Below are 17773 nucleotides of genomic sequence, written 5' to 3' on the forward strand. Positions count from 1 at the left end.
AGGCCATGGCCCTATATCCGCATGCGCAATGTTCTCTTAAAATTGCTCGGGGCTGCCCACAAACATGTGTCCTCGCAATCAGTCATTTCATCGCCATCAACATGTCCTCAAGATGAAATTAGCGTGGTGGCTTTACTTAAAACCTCTCACGCTTGCATCGGGGACAGTTAGGCCCTTCAAGTTCAATCGGTGAGATTGTAGAGGGTAAACGTAAACGCAGTTTGTATTGCTTTGCCAAACAATGCTGGCACATCCGGCAATAGGTGCAATACAGCTTTTCTCCACTTCTCTCTCGGCATTCAATGCAGAGGACTTCGCCCCGCCCATTCACCGTGACAACAACACCTGCTTGATACCTTCCGGTGCGGCAGCCGCAATCAACGCAAAATCGACGCGGGGTCTCGGTGTTACCTTTCTCGCGCTTCTGGCCATTGATTTGCTTGTCGGTAAATTCAGTTCCGGGCCGGAGTTTTAGGCATATGTTGCAGGAGAAGAATTGATCATATCTGGAATCATCAGTAATCGGGAAGATTGAAATATCAAGACTTCGTCCTGGGCAGTACTTGCTTTGGCCACAGCTCTATAGCACAAAGGAACGCTAATTTTTGTTTCGCTGTTGTAGGTGGCTCAATCGGAACAATAGACCATAATCTTTGATTTGTATGTGAAACTGCAACAGACGAGGGGTAGTCAAGGTAGTCGACAACAAGCAATATGAGCTCCGTAGGTAAATCACATATAGTAGTACGGGCCATGGCGACTCCGAGAGTAGTTCTAGTCCACTTAGAAGAATTGATGAAAATAGACCAAAAAGTAACAACAGGTAAAAAATGTCAGTAATAGGTGTTCCTGCCCCATGTTGAGAAACTGGTGGTGCCGGCACCCCTCATCACAGGACATGGGATCCTTCAGGGCTAGTCAAACTTGGCATCCTCAATAAGACACGATTCACCGGGAAGCCCACCGTAATGCTTTATATAAGTAGCCTAGGCATAGATTGAGTGCACAATCTCTCCGATAAATTCCCGAGTACCTGAGCCTGACTGTCGGCCTCATAAAAGTGGCTAGGTTTAACTTGAATCTAAGGTTGAATGAGAGATGCAAACCTCAACGCCATACCTCAATCTTGAGGTGTAATATATTTATTTTCTTGTTAATGAATTCAAATATACTCCATTAACACTCCCAATCTTTGGGTATGCATGTTAGGCATGGCTTTGATACATACCGGTAGAAGGTGGGCTAGTAGAAGGAAAGGCACCGGCCAATAGTAGCCGTGCTAACTGCAATATGGCTCAATCACCCTGGCAAGATCCCCATTATAGGTATAGACATAGCATCATCAATATCATCAAGTTCTATAGGAAAGGAATGCGTCGCCTGGTCATCGATAATGAAGTGGAATAGTGGTAGAGGCGTAGCCTCTCTGCGGCCACCGGGCATGCAAAATTGGGATCCCGACTCCACAAACCCAAGCATCTCAAGAGCCAACGGTGTCAACAAGGCCAAAATACCCCCTATTGTTTATAGCCAGCAGGAAAATAGCCAAGTGTAATATTACTGGGATGTAATTGACAAAGGCAAAGATAATTTGTGGATTATGTGTAACCCACATACTGTGGGACACGTCCTTGCATTCAACTATCTGAACTATCTGCACGATGGCGAATTGAATACGCCCACCTGGGCAGAGGGAAACCACCTGTTCCACCGACAACAAAATACTACACCAATCAGATAGACGAAATAAAGAATAAATCCGGCCCATATACATATGCTCTGTGATGAATAGGCCCAGTAAGGGGTGAAGTGCCAAGGGGCAGGGAAGAAAAAGGTGTCTAGTCTAGTTGTTGGGAAAGCAACGCAAAAGACGGAAGACAAGAGACGAAGAGAAGAACGAACCAACCTTATGCTTCGAGAGCACGGGACGTTCACTGTAGATAAGGGCAACACTCAAAGGTGGCGAGAAGTTAGATGTTTGGTTGGAGGTAGAACTGCAAGCTGCAATATTAGGTCAGAGACCACAGGCAATTTGAGGTTCTGATATCACTTTGATGTTGGGGACCAGCCCCGGCGGGATGGAGGGAGCAAAGGAGAGTGAGGGGGTCGTTCAGGCGGGAGTTGCGGAGGTAACTTGGCGTTTTGCGGCTCCTTCGGGTGGACCCTGGGAATCGGAGTTGGTATTAGTTATTCTAAGTTGTCGACATCCTGGGGGTTTGTCTCGCAGGGCGTTGGATCGCGGATTCCGGGGTTGAAGTTTCGCCAGATTAGGCTGATCGCACTCGCTTCTGCACACTTACGTCCAACTCGCCAATGCTGCGTTTCTGGCCGGCTGTCTCTGACCGTTTGGCAACTTTCTTCTTTGGTCGAGAGGCTCGGGTCTCACCGGGCTGGAAAACATCATCGGGCAAATCAAAACTAGAAGGCGTTAGATAAAGCTAACACAAGTCACAGGCAGAAGAGGAACTTGCCTGCGAACATGGGTGACGGCCAACTCCATGACTTCTTCCTGGTATCCTGGCCATGAGGTGCAAGTTGACTTGAAGATCTGCGAGTCGGTGGATATATCGAGAGATCGCGATTGGCCTTGGAAAAAAGAGTTAGAAATGTCATATAGGGAGAGCGATGCGATTACCTGGCTCCAGAGGTTTCAGCTCCAGGCCGATGTAATATGTCGTTGTGTACACAGTCTGGCCATCATTGTCGACCGTGCCCTCGACCTTGCCTACGGCCGGCTCTGGGACCTCAGCATTTTCAAGGGTGTTCTGGATTGCGGCTTGGTGAGCAGCATCCTTAGTCTCATCAGTCATCGCGGTCTTTGTGCCTTTAGCCTGATATTGTGTAGACCCATTTTTTACTGCCTCCATTTCTTGCTCGCTGGTGATGCGATGGATCCTTTCAAATCCCTTGGGAAATGGGTGGGCCACTGCAACAATTGGCTTGCGATCTAAAGCGCCAACAAGGTGACGCAGCTTGGACTCCACGAGACCGGACCACACGGACTCGGCCTCCTTGGTCTTGCTAGAAGCGGTGATGCTGAGATAGTACTTGTAATCGTGGGTGAAGAATGTGTGGCGCGCAAATAGATCCTTCCACGAGAGCTGCTTCATGAAGATCTTGTCGACCATGTCGCCACCTCGCTGTAGCTCCCTGAGAATAACAGCCTTGGTGGACAAACTGATGTTGTGAGTAGAGCACATGGAGGGATACGCAGGAGTGATGATGGGCATAAGGTGGAATCGATCACCATGGTAAATCTGATAGTTCTTAGCCTATGTCGTCAGCGAAAGCGATGCTCTGTGCTTACCTTTGGGTTCCAAACTTTTATCTGAAGGGGTCCATCCTCGATCTGTTTCAATAAGACAGGCTGAGGCCAATTCCACTTGTTCATAATTCTGAAAAACTTTCCCACAATAACAGAGCCAGTTGCTTGCGGGTATAGTTGACAAACTCGAGCCACCAGCATCGCCCATGCAACACCACCAGGGAATCCGACAATGTTCGAGTAGATCGCTCGTCCTATACAAATAATCAGGTAAATTGGACAGTAATAAACAAATGAGTAAGTGACACTTACGCTGGGCCCAGAGTTTGATTGCACGCAATGCAAGGCGGAATGTCTTTTGTTGGGGGACAAGCTCCAGTATTTCATCTGTGACACGAGTTCCATTGAGCGATCGCACCTCTCGTTCATCCAGTCCTCTGAGATAATCATTATTCTTCAAATCCAGGTTCATCGGTATAGCGGGAACGACGAGGCGGGCAAAAATCAGATCGATACTGATTCCACATAGCTCAAGCTTGATAATTGGAACGAACGCATCAGGCACGGGAGTCATCTTTTCAATGGCTCCCTCGGAAGCCATTCTTTCGAGTATAGGGGGGAATTCAGCGAAGAAATCATCGATCAGGACATGTTTAGGCCCAACGACTAGGGTATCGATATCGGAACCTGCAAGCAATCATCGTCAACACGGGTATGAGAGCTTGGATCCATACATGACTGAACACTTACCTGGTCCGTATACGCCCAGCCTATAACTTCCATACGTGAAGATTTTACCCCCGGAAGCCTCAACAGCAGCAGGAGACAGACCCTTCTTGCGACTGACGACTTGAACAAATTCCACTGTGACGCGCTGGAGTAATTGGAGCACTTGTTTTCTATTCCGCGATTATCAGTCTCGGCTCTCTGGCGCTTTCCTTGCTGAAATGCGAACACACCTCCGTTCCGTTTCAGTCGGTAGCTCGAAGTTGTTCTGAGCCTTGAGCTCGGCAATGAGATCGTCATTTGCGGCAAGCTCATCCTTGGTCGGCAGGACGGTCGAGATCGGGGGTGTAACACCCCACTGTCGGACAGGTGGCGTAGCCATTGTGGGGAGGAAGCCGAGATGGTAAGATTCGAGATCTAGTCTCACAAGCCGTGTGAAGATAGGGATTAGATAACGCAAGCAGAGTTGGCGACAAGCTCCCGATATAAGCAGCCGAGGAAGAAAATTAGGTGCTGCTTGGAAAGAATAAATACAATTCCCTAGGCGAACGGGAAGAGAAGAAAGAAACAGGGAGAGGAATGGAATTGGAGAAGGAAGTTGTTCGCCGCGCAAGGTTCATCGGCGCTTCCAGGACCACCTGAGGGCAGGTGCTTACTCAGCGTCACATGACCAGTATCTATCTACTTTTTTTGGGGCGACGACAAGATAACATTACTATTTTCACCCATCAAGAGATCTCAGCTATGACTGAATTCACCTTAGAATGCTGGATTTAATATTGTGTTACTTATGATCTATTTGAGCGTGCTTTCGAGCTTCTCGGCCAAAGAATTGACGCTATCACCTTCGTTGTCTGCAAAAAATTGCGAGAGCTTGTTATCAAGCCATTCAACATCCTCCGTACTATCGCCTGGACCTCCTGCCCAATCTATATACTGGGTTAGCTTTGTGCGTATTTCAAATTTGAAGTGATATACTCACGACCCCAGATCGAAGGGAAGATATCCAGTGTTCCAATGCCTGGCTTCATGCAAGCAACCTCATACTCCGAGTCTTCGGGACTAATATGATGTAATTTTTAGTTGAGTCTCACATCGCCCAAAGGATAGAACAGAATATCTCAACTTACGGGAAGTAAAGGTCAGTTTTTGATGGCAAAACTAGCGCTTTTGCTTTGATGGATGCCATCGCCCTTTCAAAGTCCCCATTGTATGGGTCTTGCTGCGAGACATCACCAATTTGCCAGGTCTGTAGCATGACTAGCATATTCTCGGGCTCTATAAAGTATCCGTTAGTTCTGTGATGCAGCTCATTCTTTGGGGTCAAATGGTACCTTTAGAACAAGCCCATTTCTCCCAGAAGTTGACCATGAAGTCTTCAAGTCCCTTGAAACCCAGCGTGGTTTCATACAACTTGTGTCGATAGAAGGCCTGGCTGAATCCCCTGTTGCGAATGGGTTAGGGGATAAAAGATAAAGGTCAACATCGGATTCTTACCATCCAGCATACACACGGCCCAATGCCTTGAGACCAACATCCTTCTCCTCAGCTGTCCAAACATGCGCTTCTGCCGTTTCTCTATCATGGCCAATATTTCCAGTCCCCGCAGAGCGGCTCTTCTTTACCGCAATCAAAGAGCTTTTAACACCCTCAAGGAAGACTTGGTTGTGCAGCGAGGTTTTCGCAGACGTGCAAAATGGGACCACAATATCCATGAAGTTAGGATATTGCGTTGCCCACTGGAAAGCCTGGGCGCCTCCCATAGACCAACCGACAACGGCGCGCAAATGCGTGATGCCCATGTGTTTGGTAACGAGCTCATGCTGCGCCCGCACATTGTCGTAAAATGACACCCTTGGGAATGGCCCGGGGCTAAGCTGGTTAGATGGAGAGGAGGACTGGCCATTTCCGAACAGGGCTGGAACTATGATGAAGAAATTGTTCGGGTTCAGGAGCTTGTCGTCTCCGATCAACCAGAAGTTGTCGGAGAGGGCTGGAGGCAGTATTAGAGAAGTACTGGGGAGAAGGTAGGATCATATCTAGATATACCTCCGGAAAACCAGGTTGGATAGACGATTGCTGGAGACTTGGGATCGCCGAATGTCTTGTATGCGATATGAGCATTCTCAATCCTCTCCCCACTCTGGAGCTCCCAGTCTCCAAGCTTGAATGTTTCGTATTCCTGTGACATTGCGGGTTTCTTGCTTTAATATAGTGATTAAAAGAAGTGAAGTGGTTTGTATCTTGTGATAAACGGGTATCCTCCAATTTATAGTTCGACAGTTAGAGATACTCAACCCCGCTCTCCGCATGATACACGGCTTGAGTCGGAGCTGTTTATCCTCCGTCAATTTGACATCTATGAGCGTGAAACATCTCACCAAGCCTTTGAATCCTCGGAAAGATATCTAGTAAGCATCTCGGATAGATTCAAGCTAAAATTTAGTCAGGAACTTTCTAAACTTGGTAAAATCCCATACCGAAGGGATAGCGGGCTTACAAACCTTCCTCCGGGATCGCGCCGGGAACCTCATGGGGTCAGGAGCGCGGTGGACGACCTTGTCTAGAAAATCCCATTTAAAGATTACGTTGACTAATTAGGTAAACCACTACTTACCTATAATACATCGTATCCATACTTACATACTATTGGTTACACATTGTGCATCAATCAAAGGGTTATACAAGTTTATTTATAATTTATATGCTCCTGTTCACCCCCCAAAGCCCGAAATTACAAGCCTCCCCGGGTTGAAACTAGAGGCCTAAAATTGCGGTCTAGGGATCTCCATGGCCTCCGTGGTTCGACCATATGAGATACCACCTAGGCGACTTATAGGCTTAAGAACCTTCAAATCAACAACATTTCTTTCCTCGTTGATAGCGTCATCCCTAACCCAGAAACGAACGCCCTCAATAATAGCAAGCACACCCGACTTCTTACCCGGGGTGACCCGACTCTCAAACTCCTTCAACTCAACAAGCTTGCCCTCAATAGAGAGAATGGACTCCTTGACGCGGGCAGGCTTAACAACAGAGGTAGGCGCCTGGTGTAGCCCCGAAGTCTCCCACTCAGAGACACCATACGGAGCATTGATAGAAGTAGAGTTGGCCGCTTCAACAAAATGCTCCGAGATAATGTTAATAACACACTCCCCAGTCTCGTTGAGGTTTTTCAACGAATCCTTGGCTCTCTCCATCGACCCAGAAAAGCCAATCGTGAAGAGTGGCGGGTCGTGGTTGATGACCTGTGCGTAGCTGAACGGAGCAAGGTTTGTAGTCTTGCCATCTGCAGACTGAGTACTGACGAGTGCGATCGGTCGTGGGACCATTCCTGAGATCAGGAACTTATAGTTCGAGGCCACGGGGCGGCCCTCCTCGTTGGGGTCGATCTCAACGTGGTCTTTCTTCAGGCTCTCACCGCCGTCATTTGCGCCATCGCCTTGCTTCCATGTAGGGGTTGGGGACTTGGTGTATGTGATCTCGGCATCGCGGCGAAAATCTGGCCGCGAGGCTTGGGTTTGCTCGAATTCCGGGTAGACTTTGAACATTGTGCAGGTTTGGCTGAAGAATCGAGTGGGGTGATTGGATTGGAATGGTGCGCGGGTTAGGAGACGATCAGGACTTGGGCTTATAAATCAGCTCTGCTGCTTAATATGGATGTCCCCGCGTAGCAGGTGTGGTGACGAGAATGTCACCTCCGTCATGCTGGAAAGGGAGGTCAGTGAAATACTGACAACAATGAGAGCCTCCGAGTACTTCGGTAGGCAGATTTAAGTAGACACATGGGGGCAGTGGAGGAAGTTCTTTGATTTGAAGAAATTCTTATCGCATTTGCTATCTCTAATTCAACCTTGGAATGCAAGGTTTGGTTGCGGGATTAGTGCCACGGATCAATCTGGTATAAATGCGTATTGCCACACACTATATACCGCCCTATGTCGTAGATAATGCGTGGATATATGTCCTCTACCGACTCTCGGGCCGACTCCGGGGATAGCCCCGAGGAACTCAAAGCGAGACACGTCATAATGCTTCTCAATCAACCCATATGCAATAAAATAACAAAACCTTTGTCTAGTGGGCCCCGGTTAGGGTGAACTTGTAGTATAAACCTCTATAACTTTAAAGCACTACCAGCGGGAATATAAATCCAAAGGTTCTCTCGGGATATGAACAAAGACCATATAGAAAGAATTGTATACTCTGTATTCCGTACTTCATATTTCTTTTGACGTGGTATGCATTAAGGATTCTATTAGACTTCGGAAATGACACTCAAGAGTCAAGGACGATAAAAACGCGTACAAATGAGTGGAAAATACACTAAATGGCCGGTTAAAAGCACCGTTCACCTGACATGGGAAACCGCCGATGTGGACCCTTTAAATACTGTGAATCTTTCGGGAGGAATTTTCCCAAAATGGGAAATCCCCAAGCCCGAGCTCATGATAAGCTTAAATATATCCAGGTAGCACATTGCAACTGAAGGATATCATTTTGGATGCCCGGGATATATACATGTTGAAGAAAAAGATGGAAATTCCTAATTTGATATAGATACTGAAAACGTGGGGAGAGTGAAATACATACGGCCAAACCCACTCTCCCCATAAAAGCTCCATATATCCCGAAGTCTGGACTCTAGATACTCGGAGTTGATGCGAATTTCAATATTTCCTATTCAAAATGATTTTAAATTTACCTTTTATTTACATCTTTATTCTATAATATGTACTCGGTACTCCATACATGTAAGTACATATATGTATTTCTACAAAGCAACAATATATGATATATAAAACATAATCTTGGCAGGATCGCCCCAGACATCCCATGACCGATTGTCCCTCCCGAAAGGGAATGGTGTGGCTCTGTTTTCGGCGTAGCGGTCAAGGGGGAAAACTGAGATGTTTTCGATCAGAACATTACCTTACAAAATTACATCGTGAGATTTCCAAAAGGGTTCGGAAATGTAAAATGTGCTGGAGTGGCGTAGTACAAGCGAGGGCAATCACGAGGGCTTATCGACTCCCCTCTTCCCCAACTTTTTCTCCCTTGAAACCACTTCACACTTTGTGATCCCCTGGCCTTGAATATTGGCTTTATTTCTATGAAGTTTCCGCTACGCAATTTTCCTTCATTTCAATCCTCGAACCTTATAAATCCAAGCTCCGCGCCGAGAACCCGCCGACTGAAGCTGAGAGTGTGCAGGTACCCAATGGGTCGAGGTCACGGATAATTATTGGCTCGCCATGAGCCCCCCTTCTCCGAAGAAGAATGGCGGCAATCCTTCTGTTCCTAGACAAATCCGCTTTGTCGCAACCGATGGGCAGCCGCAAACCAAGCGTCGCCGCGTTAATGCCGCGTATGTGGACCATACCGAGGACCAATTTGTCGGTCAAGACGCTGACGTCACTTTCGTTATGATATAGTTGTTTAACATGTCGCCGGCGCAAGATTCGATGTTCTGGTGAACAACCAGGTAGGATGCACAGAGTGTCTCGATCGCGGATATGTTGCTGACGGAGTATATGCGGGAAGTGTGTAAGACTTGCTCCGACTATAAGCATGTCTGCCTTGGATACACCGAATCGACCGCACACCTGCGAACGCAGTCTGACTCCGCATCGCGAGCGCCGCCGCGCCTTTCCGTTCCGAATGAATCGAACCAGCGCGCTTCCCGGGCAGTCGAAAGCAGCTCCCCCGAACCAGTGCCAATAACGATACCCAAGCCCCCCGCGGATAAATCCACCAAGACGAAAGCGCCTGGATCACAGGATATCTCTTCTTTTGGGGATACTTCTTCATTCGGGAAGGAATTGGATACACAAGCTGTTGGGGACAGTCCAGCGAGTGGTCGTACCTCTGTGAGCTCAGCGAGTCGCACGCATGTCCCGTATTTTCGATACTTTGGCCCCACCGCGATTGTACCGGGGTTTAAACAAATGGTTGTGCAGGTTCGAGGTTCTCGCAGGAGTAACCCATCCATGTCCTCAGACTCCCCCTCTCCTATTCGGAGCCCTAAACCGTCCGAAATTCCCACAAGACCCCTTGCTACTGCCCCGGATAACCGAGACAGTCGCGATGCAAATATCCCATTTTATGACCGAGATGATACGCTTCCCGTTTCGAATCTTGTATCACATTTGTGCGAACTCTTCTTTGCCCACCTGGGCTGCAGCTTTCCCTTTCTACAACGAGAGAGATTTCTTCAGGACCTTAAAGAGAAAAAGGTTGACACCATGTTGGTAGACGCAGTGTGTTCATTAGCTGCGAGATTCTCAATACATCCATCACTTGGTCCTCCACAGGCTCCTCCTATCGATCGCTCGCAGCCCCTACTTGACGATAAAAAGTGGGATCGAGGTTTGCCCTTTGGTCATCGCGCAATGAGCGCTCTCGTGGATTCATTGCCATGCCCAACTCTCTCTGCCGTCCAAGCCTGCTTGTTGCTCGCATATGAACAGTTCGGATCAAATCATGACAGTGGACTCTGGATGTACCTTGGAATATCAATTCGCATGGCGCAGGACCTTGGACTGCAGAAGTTCCAAGGCCTCAAACATAATTACGGCAGGACTGGCGTCACACCAAGTGAAGTGATGACAGGCCAGGCTGGGAAATTAAGAGAGGAACAGTATGATGATCTTGATGTGCATCTGACACCCAAGGCTAATCCACAGCCTTTGATTGAGGAACGTGCCCGGGAGCGCGAACGGGTAGACTCATTCTGGAGCATCTTTTTCCTAGACCGAGTCATTTCTTCGGGCACCGGGAGGCCAGTGACACTGCGCGATGAGGATATTGAACTCTGTTTCCCTCTTCAGTCTGAATCTCAGCTACCAAATGGGTGGCCCGCGCCTTTCCCACCGCTTATTCGGATAATTCATCTGTACGGCCGGGTGACCGACTTGATCAATGGCATCCAAGATGTCAAGCTCGTCACGCCGGACACGTTGAAGATGTTGGCTGGGATGGAAAGCGACTTAACTGGCATCTATCAACGCTTGTCCCCAAGACTTTATTTCAACGCAGCTAATTTTCAAGCTTATGTCAAAGCCAAGGAGGGAACCAATTTCATTCTTCTTCATTTTTGGTTTCATACTCTCATCGTTCTCCTTCACCAACCGACGCTGCTGAACTCGTTTGGTGGATCAATACAACATCTCTATCCGAATAGTCGTGAGCTGTCGATGTCATCTGCCAAGACTATTGCCGATATCCTATCCTTCTCGGAGCTTGTCGACGGGAAAAGCTTCATTGGTAACCCTTTCACGAGTCAGCCGATGTACATTGCGGCGTGCGCATTCCTCATGGAGAGTGCGTACTATGCGTCTCCATCTTCGGGGGCAGGGTCAACCCCACCCCAGCCATTGTTGGCGAATCAATCCAGTGGGTTTGTGATGCCCACTATGGAGTCCTCAAATGGGACAGAACGGAAGTCTACGGCGAAGCATATCCTGCTTGCTTCTGCCGCCAGAGAGAATTACCAGCGGTGTTACAAGGCTTTGAAAGCACTCAATGCGTACTGGGAAGGCACTGGATATATTTTGACAGTGCTGGATCAGAAGGCCAAGGGGATTGTCGATCCTCTCCTTTACGCTGTGGAGGATATGGAAAACACTGCAGGTATCACCCCAGGACAGCCTCTTGGGACAGGAGCTTGGCGGGCGGGCAAAGCGCCGGTGGACTCTGTCTTTGATATGGAAAGACCAGCCGGGGTCGCAGATATCTCATCTGACGGGAAACGGTCACCCCACATTGATCCGAGTCAAGGTTTGTTGTGTCCATCAATATCCATAATAAACATACCACTAACAGCTTATGCCTCGACAGCTATCGGATGGGCGCTCACTGGAGCAACAAATTCTTCACAGCCCAACTTAAGTCTGCTTTATCAGATGTCCACGACTGAGGCCGAGTCTCCGTCCAATCGACCAACATACTCGTCGCAGTACAGTCACAGCTACCCATTTCTACCAACAAATGCCGGCGAAGGGCCAAGCTCTTCATATCCACAATCTATCGCACCAGCCAGGGCTCACGAAGAAATGACGCCCTCGCTTACGACAGCAAATGCTAAATACTCCAATATTCAATCCAGACAAATTAGCAGTGACCCTTCTTATTACATGGGCATGAATCCAGCATATCCCGAATCAAATACGCGGACAACACGTCCCGTAGAGACATCACAATCTACTTTCCCCGGGATGCTATCCTCCGGGCTACCAACTTCACATATGGGTACCCAGCCCTCCGCCTATAGTTACTCGATACCTCAAACGACAAACGAGCACCAAGCTAGAAACCAAATGGGGTCCCGCGACCCAGGTGTCGATCTCCAGCCGACCATTGATGATGCCAACGGGATGATGATCGGGAGTCACGAGGTCGATATGAACACTATCCACCATCAGGACTCTTTCCCGTTCGCCAACGGCGAGATCCTTCCGTGGCTGGAATACCTCCCTCAAGATGTTCTGAGTTTCTTCGGCGACCATCAAAATTATCCGCTTATGAGCCCTGACGATGTGTCACGGCCTCCATAATGTTTGTTCCATTCTTCTTATCGTACATATTTATACCTTTTGGGCGGTTTGCATTTGCCTGTGTTCCAGCGACTGGCTTCTGCTTTTGTTTATATATTGCGGACCGAGGTATGCTTTTCTGGCGTCAGGTTGGATGATATCCTTGGCTTGCACTAGATCACCCGCGTTTTGGGTTATGTATGTTCAAACTAGCGGCATGTTTAAAATATCTATAGGATGACCTGGTCATCATAGACTCAAAGTCAGACTTTCCTTGCATTGATTCCAAGATTCCCAAAAGTATGAACCCAGGATAAGTTTCATGTTCAAAATCTACGTAGTCGAGTACTGGTGGCTTGATGATCGACAATGTCAGTCGGTTGCCCGGCACGACGGGGGCGGTGAGAGACTTGTCAACACACGTTGAGTTGTCTTGAATTCCACGTTGACACAAAGGGAGGTGGTGGAATCTGGTTTTACCAAGTCTCTATATCTTTGTTCTTGCACAGACCGACTCAGAACGCAGTCTCCCGCCAGCCACCGCATGAGAACCCATGGCGCGGTTAAATGACGACAGTCAACAAGACGTCGATTGCACAGAGATCCTAAGCCCGCAACCATTTGCCCCTCCAGGCAAAGGCTTTCTTGTATCATCCCTCGAGTCCAGCAACGAGCCCTACTCTGCCGATAATGCCCAGATGTCCTCCACCCAAGAATATGAATACAACTCGTCCTCCTCCTCCACCCGCCATTCAACAAGCGACGTCTTCGGTCGTGAAATGGACGATGAACTAGACCAACTGAAGTCCAGAGCATCGAGTCGCTCATCACTATCCTCAACCCCAGCCTCCGTTCTCATTCACCCAGTTGACAGGATGAAACAAATGCCAGACATGGACATCCACGAAAAGATAACCGGCTACAGAGTAGAAGAGTCCGAAGCTAGCTTCGGCGACTTCAACGACATCCCCGCTAATATCCGTACCATTCGCCAGCGTGAAGCCGCATTTCGAAAACCGAGTTCTGTCAGGGCTATGCAGATGCACACAGAAGACGAAGCCGACGACGACGACTATCTAACGCCCCCGCGCCGACGACCAGGCCTCCGCTCGCGGTCACCTGGCCCCTCACCACTGAAACGATCACCCTATCACTCGCCCAATGCATCAAAACACCCCAAACCGAGGAAGGAGGCTCCGCTCGTGCTGCTGCACTGCACCCTCCTCCCGCCGTCCATCCCGGTGCCTGGAGCATCGGACCCCAGAAACCAGGATATCCTGGAAGACGAGCTACCGGCGGAATATTGGAAGCGATGGCGGCGGCTCCAAGACCGGGTTGGATCGGGTGTGCTACGTGATCGCGGCGTTTTGATCTCGCACCCGGAGGATCTATATGACATTCTAGAGGAGCGGCTGTTGGAGAGTCTGGAGCTGCAACGACCACGCCTGCAGAACGGTCACTTCGTGGGTCGGGAGGACCATAGCTCTGGCTCTGGCTCTGAGGGTGATTTCTCCGATATCGGAGAGAGCGAGACGGACGGCGAGCAGGGTGATGAGTGCCCTGATTGTGGGACCCATGTGCGACACGGCGATAGCAATCGCAAATGGGAAATTCGGGTGTTTGCTGCGAACGGGTTGATGCGCGCTGGGGCGTGGGCTGCGGCATGGCGCGATATGGAGAAGGTTGATGTCGAGGTCGGGCTTTGGTTGCCTTCTGATGTGCGCCGTGGTCTGGAGAAGAGGCTTGCAGAGGAGCAGATGGCCGTTGTGGAGCAGGCTCAGAGTCAGATGCCACAAATGCAGATGCAGATGCAGATGCAGATGTCGCCGCTGGTTGATAGTGGGCATCAGGCATCACCGGAGATTCTGCAGTCGCCTAGGCAGAGCCATGCTCGTATGCTCAGTGATGTGGGGTCTTTCCAGTCTGATGATATCACGTTCGGACAGGTCTTCCCTGAAGCTGGAGCTCGGCTTGACCATGCGTCTGAGTTTGGACGGGAGAAGAAGGAACACGAGGTTGCTCTTTCGACTCTCTTCGTCAATTATATTCGTGTCCTAGCCGCCGATAAGCGCAACATTGCTCTGCTTCTTCTCAGTGTTCTTGTGGCGTTCCTTGCTATCAGTTCCCGCCAGCAGCAAGTCCCCGTTTACTCCCACCTTGGTTCTTTTTCGCAGACCTTGCCAGATGATATCCTGCCCTCGTCGGCTATGCCGAGTTTGAGCATGGCCCCATCTGTGTCTCCTTCGATCTCTTTTGCGAGCTCGGTCAGCGCGAGCGCCGTGGGCTCAGTTGACTCTGTCTCCCCTGAGTTTGTGGCTGCGAGTGAGAGAGAGGTGATTCCAATGTCTGGGACAGCAGAGCCTGCTTCTCTGGCAATCGGCTCACCTGACTCTCATGATCAGTCTACGCACTCTGTAGAGTCTACGGAGCATATATCACCACGTCAGCTGCCGGAGAATTCTCAGGTACAACTCGATGAGGCAGCAGATTCTTTTTCTTTGTCTGCTGTCCCTATTGAATCTCCCATTGTGCCGTTGGAGCCCGCGGAGCATATACAGACTGCACAACCTCAACCTGAGGACGACGCGCACAAACCCTTGGATGACCCTGTGGACCCCCCTGCTGTGTCTTCGGAGCCCTCCGCTTCCTCAACTGACTCTGATGAATCTCCTTTTCTATCAGCCATGTCTGAAGGCAATGAGCGACCCCAGCTTGAGAATGAAGCAGAACTGCCTTTGGATGACACCGTGGACTCTTCTGCTGTGTCTTCAGAGTCATATCCTTCCCCCGCAGACTCCATCGACTCTCCTGTCCTGTTGGATGTAGCTACAGAGACTGCACAGTCTGATACTCAAAGCGAAACAGAAGAACAATACGAAGAAGACGAACAAACAGATTGACCCTGGGAAAGTAAACACCACTTTCCCAACCTCACGACCACGACTGGAACGATATCAGGCGAAATGTTTGGGATTTTATGATTTTTACAATGTTCCTTTTCATTTTGGCGCCTTTTGCTGATTTAGCCATAGCCCTTGGTTAGTTTTTATGATCCTGTTTATATTAGCGAGCCTCTGCTCTTTCAACATGAATCCAGAAAATCAGTACTATTCATGGATGTACCGAGAGATGAAACAATGCCAAGCCCGTAAAGTTTGATATCTCTCCACTTTGCCCCCCAGGTCCTAGAGGTCCGCTCGCTTAGTGATCGTCTCTCTCCAATAGATTAGATATTGAACATTGGATATCAGATCTGTTGGATTATGCACTGATATATATAGCAATATATAACATACGAAACATTAAAGCCTACATTTAACCCCCTACATCTAGCCCTGAATTGCCCAATACAATGCGGGGCAACCCAAATCATCTACCCGCACAATGTAGGTAGATCAGGAACCAAGAACAGAAACTGAAGGCTCGATATTATTTATTATCGATTAAAGGTAAGGTTAGTTGAACGAGTTCGATTTTGTATTGGGCAGGTTCAAGTGATCAGTGAGATCTCCTCGAATTTATCCCTCAACCCAGCATAAGTCACAACCTTCGGAAAAAAAGTGCTAATCACGTCCAGACCTTCGTAAGCTTCGTGACAGGAACATCTAGTAACCGCCCTGCTGGCCACCGTAGCCACCTTGGCCACCGTAACCCTGACCACCCTGCTGGCCACCGTAGCCGCCCTGGCCACCACCGTAGCCGCCTTGGCCGCCACCGTAGCCACCCTGGCCACCGCCACGGTAACCACCGCCGCCGAAGCCGCCGCGACCACCACCACCGGCAGCGCGCTCAGTAGCCTTGTCAACACGGATCTGGCGACCGTCGAACCTGAAAAAAAAAAGGTGATTATCAGCATATGTTCTGCTAGGGGGGAAGACACGTTCACATCGGCGCTAGAACAGACGACGTGCATGCGCCACTCATTCTAGCATCGACCTTGTCGCTTAAAAGAGGAAATATTGGAAGATTAGTTTGCTTACTCCTGGTTGTTCATGGCGTTCATAGCGGCAGTAGCCTCATCATCGTTGGAGAAACGGACGAAACCGAAACCACGGCTGCGGCCAGTATCACGGTCCTTGACGACGGTCTAGAGAAGAATAGGTCTTAGCAGGTGCAATGGGAATCAGTGGAAGTTGAAAGCGACTCACAGCATCCTCAACAACACCGAATTCCTCGAAGCGCTGGCGCAGACTGTTGTCGTCTGTGTTCCAGGAAAGACCGCTAGAAAATGAAGATTAGTAGGCGCATGGAAGAATCAATAAGATCGCTCATACCCAATGAAAAGCTTCGACATTTTGATGGAAATGGGGAGAGATATCAAGAGAGAGAGGGGGAAAGGGTGTTAAGTGTGAAGAGGGGCACAGCCGAGCCTGATCTTAAATACAACCCGGGACGGAACAACATCACCCCACAGATTCCTGGTTTTTCAGGCTCAATTTTATTTTATTTTTTTATCTGGGTTTAGATATTGAATGTGATTTGTCTATTTGATATATAAGTATTTGGATAAGATGTAGTTATGACTTTAGATACTTGTTTGGGTAATATGTTTACCTGTGTAGATAGTGATGATGTAGTGGACCCATATCCCCACGCTGTCGATGACAGTGGCGTTAAAATTTTTACCTATATATATATTGGGAATATAATGGCACCATTAAACAATATAAAAAAGGTAAGCTTAAAAACAGAAACAGGTATAATAGTATGATGGTGAAACATCAACTAAATTTAGAGGAACACTTAGGGTTGTTCTCGTAATGAGGTCATTGTCACTTTACATCACCCCACCCACCTTCTATATAAACTTCTTCTCTTCTCACTTTTCCACATATCCATCCAACACACTTACAATATGCCTATCAACGAAATTACAAGGTAAAATCCCCTTCTCTCCCTTGTATAAGTACATACTAACACCCATTACAGCAAAGCCGACTTCCTAGAGAAGGTTCTTGGCACACAAGATGCCATCATCCTCGACTGCTACGCCGAATGGTGCCCAGCCTGCAAAATCATCGCACCCCAATATGAAGATTTGAGCAACACCTACACCCAGGTCAAATTCTACAAGGTGGACATCGACAAGGTCGAGGAGGTCGCACTGGAGCTAGGTGTGCGGACAAAGCCTACATTCATGTTTTTCAAGGGCGGAGAAAAGATCACTGAGGTTGTGGGGGCTCACTTGCCTGCCATTGAGCAGGGGATCAAAACTCATCTGCTTTGAGAAGGGATGGTTAACTTCTTT

The 17773-nt window shown here is 48.7% G+C and overlaps 8 protein-coding genes across 8 annotated transcripts; 4 read left to right on the top strand and 4 right to left on the bottom strand.

Moving 5' to 3' along the window:
* Positions 1-241: 241 nt before the first annotated feature.
* Positions 242-475, top strand: N7517_000214 (uncharacterized protein; the record flags this gene model as incomplete). Its single annotated transcript, XM_056717944.1, has 1 exon — positions 242-475. The coding sequence occupies one exon, from the start codon at positions 242-244 to the stop codon at positions 473-475; it is 234 nt and encodes a 77-aa protein (XP_056582079.1).
* A 1635-nt stretch (positions 476-2110) lies between these two features.
* Positions 2111-4373, bottom strand: N7517_000215 (polynucleotide adenylyltransferase; the record flags this gene model as incomplete). The annotated part of the gene is made up of 8 exons (XM_056717945.1): positions 2111-2164; positions 2301-2418; positions 2496-2586; positions 2636-3257; positions 3308-3519; positions 3578-3952; positions 4016-4164; positions 4225-4373. 8 exons carry the CDS (start codon positions 4371-4373, stop codon positions 2111-2113), a joined length of 1770 nt encoding a protein of 589 aa, XP_056582080.1.
* A 413-nt stretch (positions 4374-4786) lies between these two features.
* Positions 4787-6182, bottom strand: N7517_000216 (homoserine acetyltransferase family protein; the record flags this gene model as incomplete). The annotated part of the gene is made up of 6 exons (XM_056717946.1): positions 4787-4920; positions 4974-5053; positions 5122-5269; positions 5326-5435; positions 5489-5984; positions 6041-6182. The coding sequence occupies 6 exons, from the start codon at positions 6180-6182 to the stop codon at positions 4787-4789; spliced, it is 1110 nt and encodes a 369-aa protein (XP_056582081.1).
* A 574-nt stretch (positions 6183-6756) lies between these two features.
* Positions 6757-7542, bottom strand: N7517_000217 (flavin reductase family protein; the record flags this gene model as incomplete). Its single annotated transcript, XM_056717947.1, has 1 exon — positions 6757-7542. One exon carries the CDS (start codon positions 7540-7542, stop codon positions 6757-6759), a length of 786 nt encoding a protein of 261 aa, XP_056582082.1.
* Positions 7543-9246: 1704 nt separating this feature from the next.
* Positions 9247-12546, top strand: N7517_000218 (fungal specific transcription factor domain-containing protein; the record flags this gene model as incomplete). Its single annotated transcript, XM_056717948.1, has 3 exons — positions 9247-9414; positions 9490-11770; positions 11831-12546. 3 exons carry the CDS (start codon positions 9247-9249, stop codon positions 12544-12546), a joined length of 3165 nt encoding a protein of 1054 aa, XP_056582083.1.
* Positions 12547-13079: 533 nt separating this feature from the next.
* On the top strand, positions 13080-15425 carry N7517_000219 (uncharacterized protein; the record flags this gene model as incomplete). The annotated part of the gene is made up of 1 exon (XM_056717949.1): positions 13080-15425. One exon carries the CDS (start codon positions 13080-13082, stop codon positions 15423-15425), a length of 2346 nt encoding a protein of 781 aa, XP_056582084.1.
* Positions 15426-16130: 705 nt separating this feature from the next.
* Positions 16131-16819, bottom strand: N7517_000220 (RNA recognition motif domain-containing protein; the record flags this gene model as incomplete). The annotated part of the gene is made up of 4 exons (XM_056717950.1): positions 16131-16353; positions 16506-16612; positions 16674-16746; positions 16800-16819. 4 exons carry the CDS (start codon positions 16817-16819, stop codon positions 16131-16133), a joined length of 423 nt encoding a protein of 140 aa, XP_056582085.1.
* A 561-nt stretch (positions 16820-17380) lies between these two features.
* N7517_000221 (thioredoxin family protein) lies at positions 17381-17752 on the top strand (the record flags this gene model as incomplete). Its single annotated transcript, XM_056717951.1, has 2 exons — positions 17381-17403; positions 17455-17752. 2 exons carry the CDS (start codon positions 17381-17383, stop codon positions 17750-17752), a joined length of 321 nt encoding a protein of 106 aa, XP_056582086.1.
* Positions 17753-17773: the final 21 nt, after the last annotated feature.

The sequence above is a fragment of the Penicillium concentricum genome, assembly GCF_028827145.1.
Source record: "Penicillium concentricum strain IBT 3081 chromosome Unknown utg000001l_segment0_segment0, whole genome shotgun sequence".
Classification (NCBI taxonomy): domain Eukaryota; kingdom Fungi; phylum Ascomycota; class Eurotiomycetes; order Eurotiales; family Aspergillaceae; genus Penicillium; species Penicillium concentricum.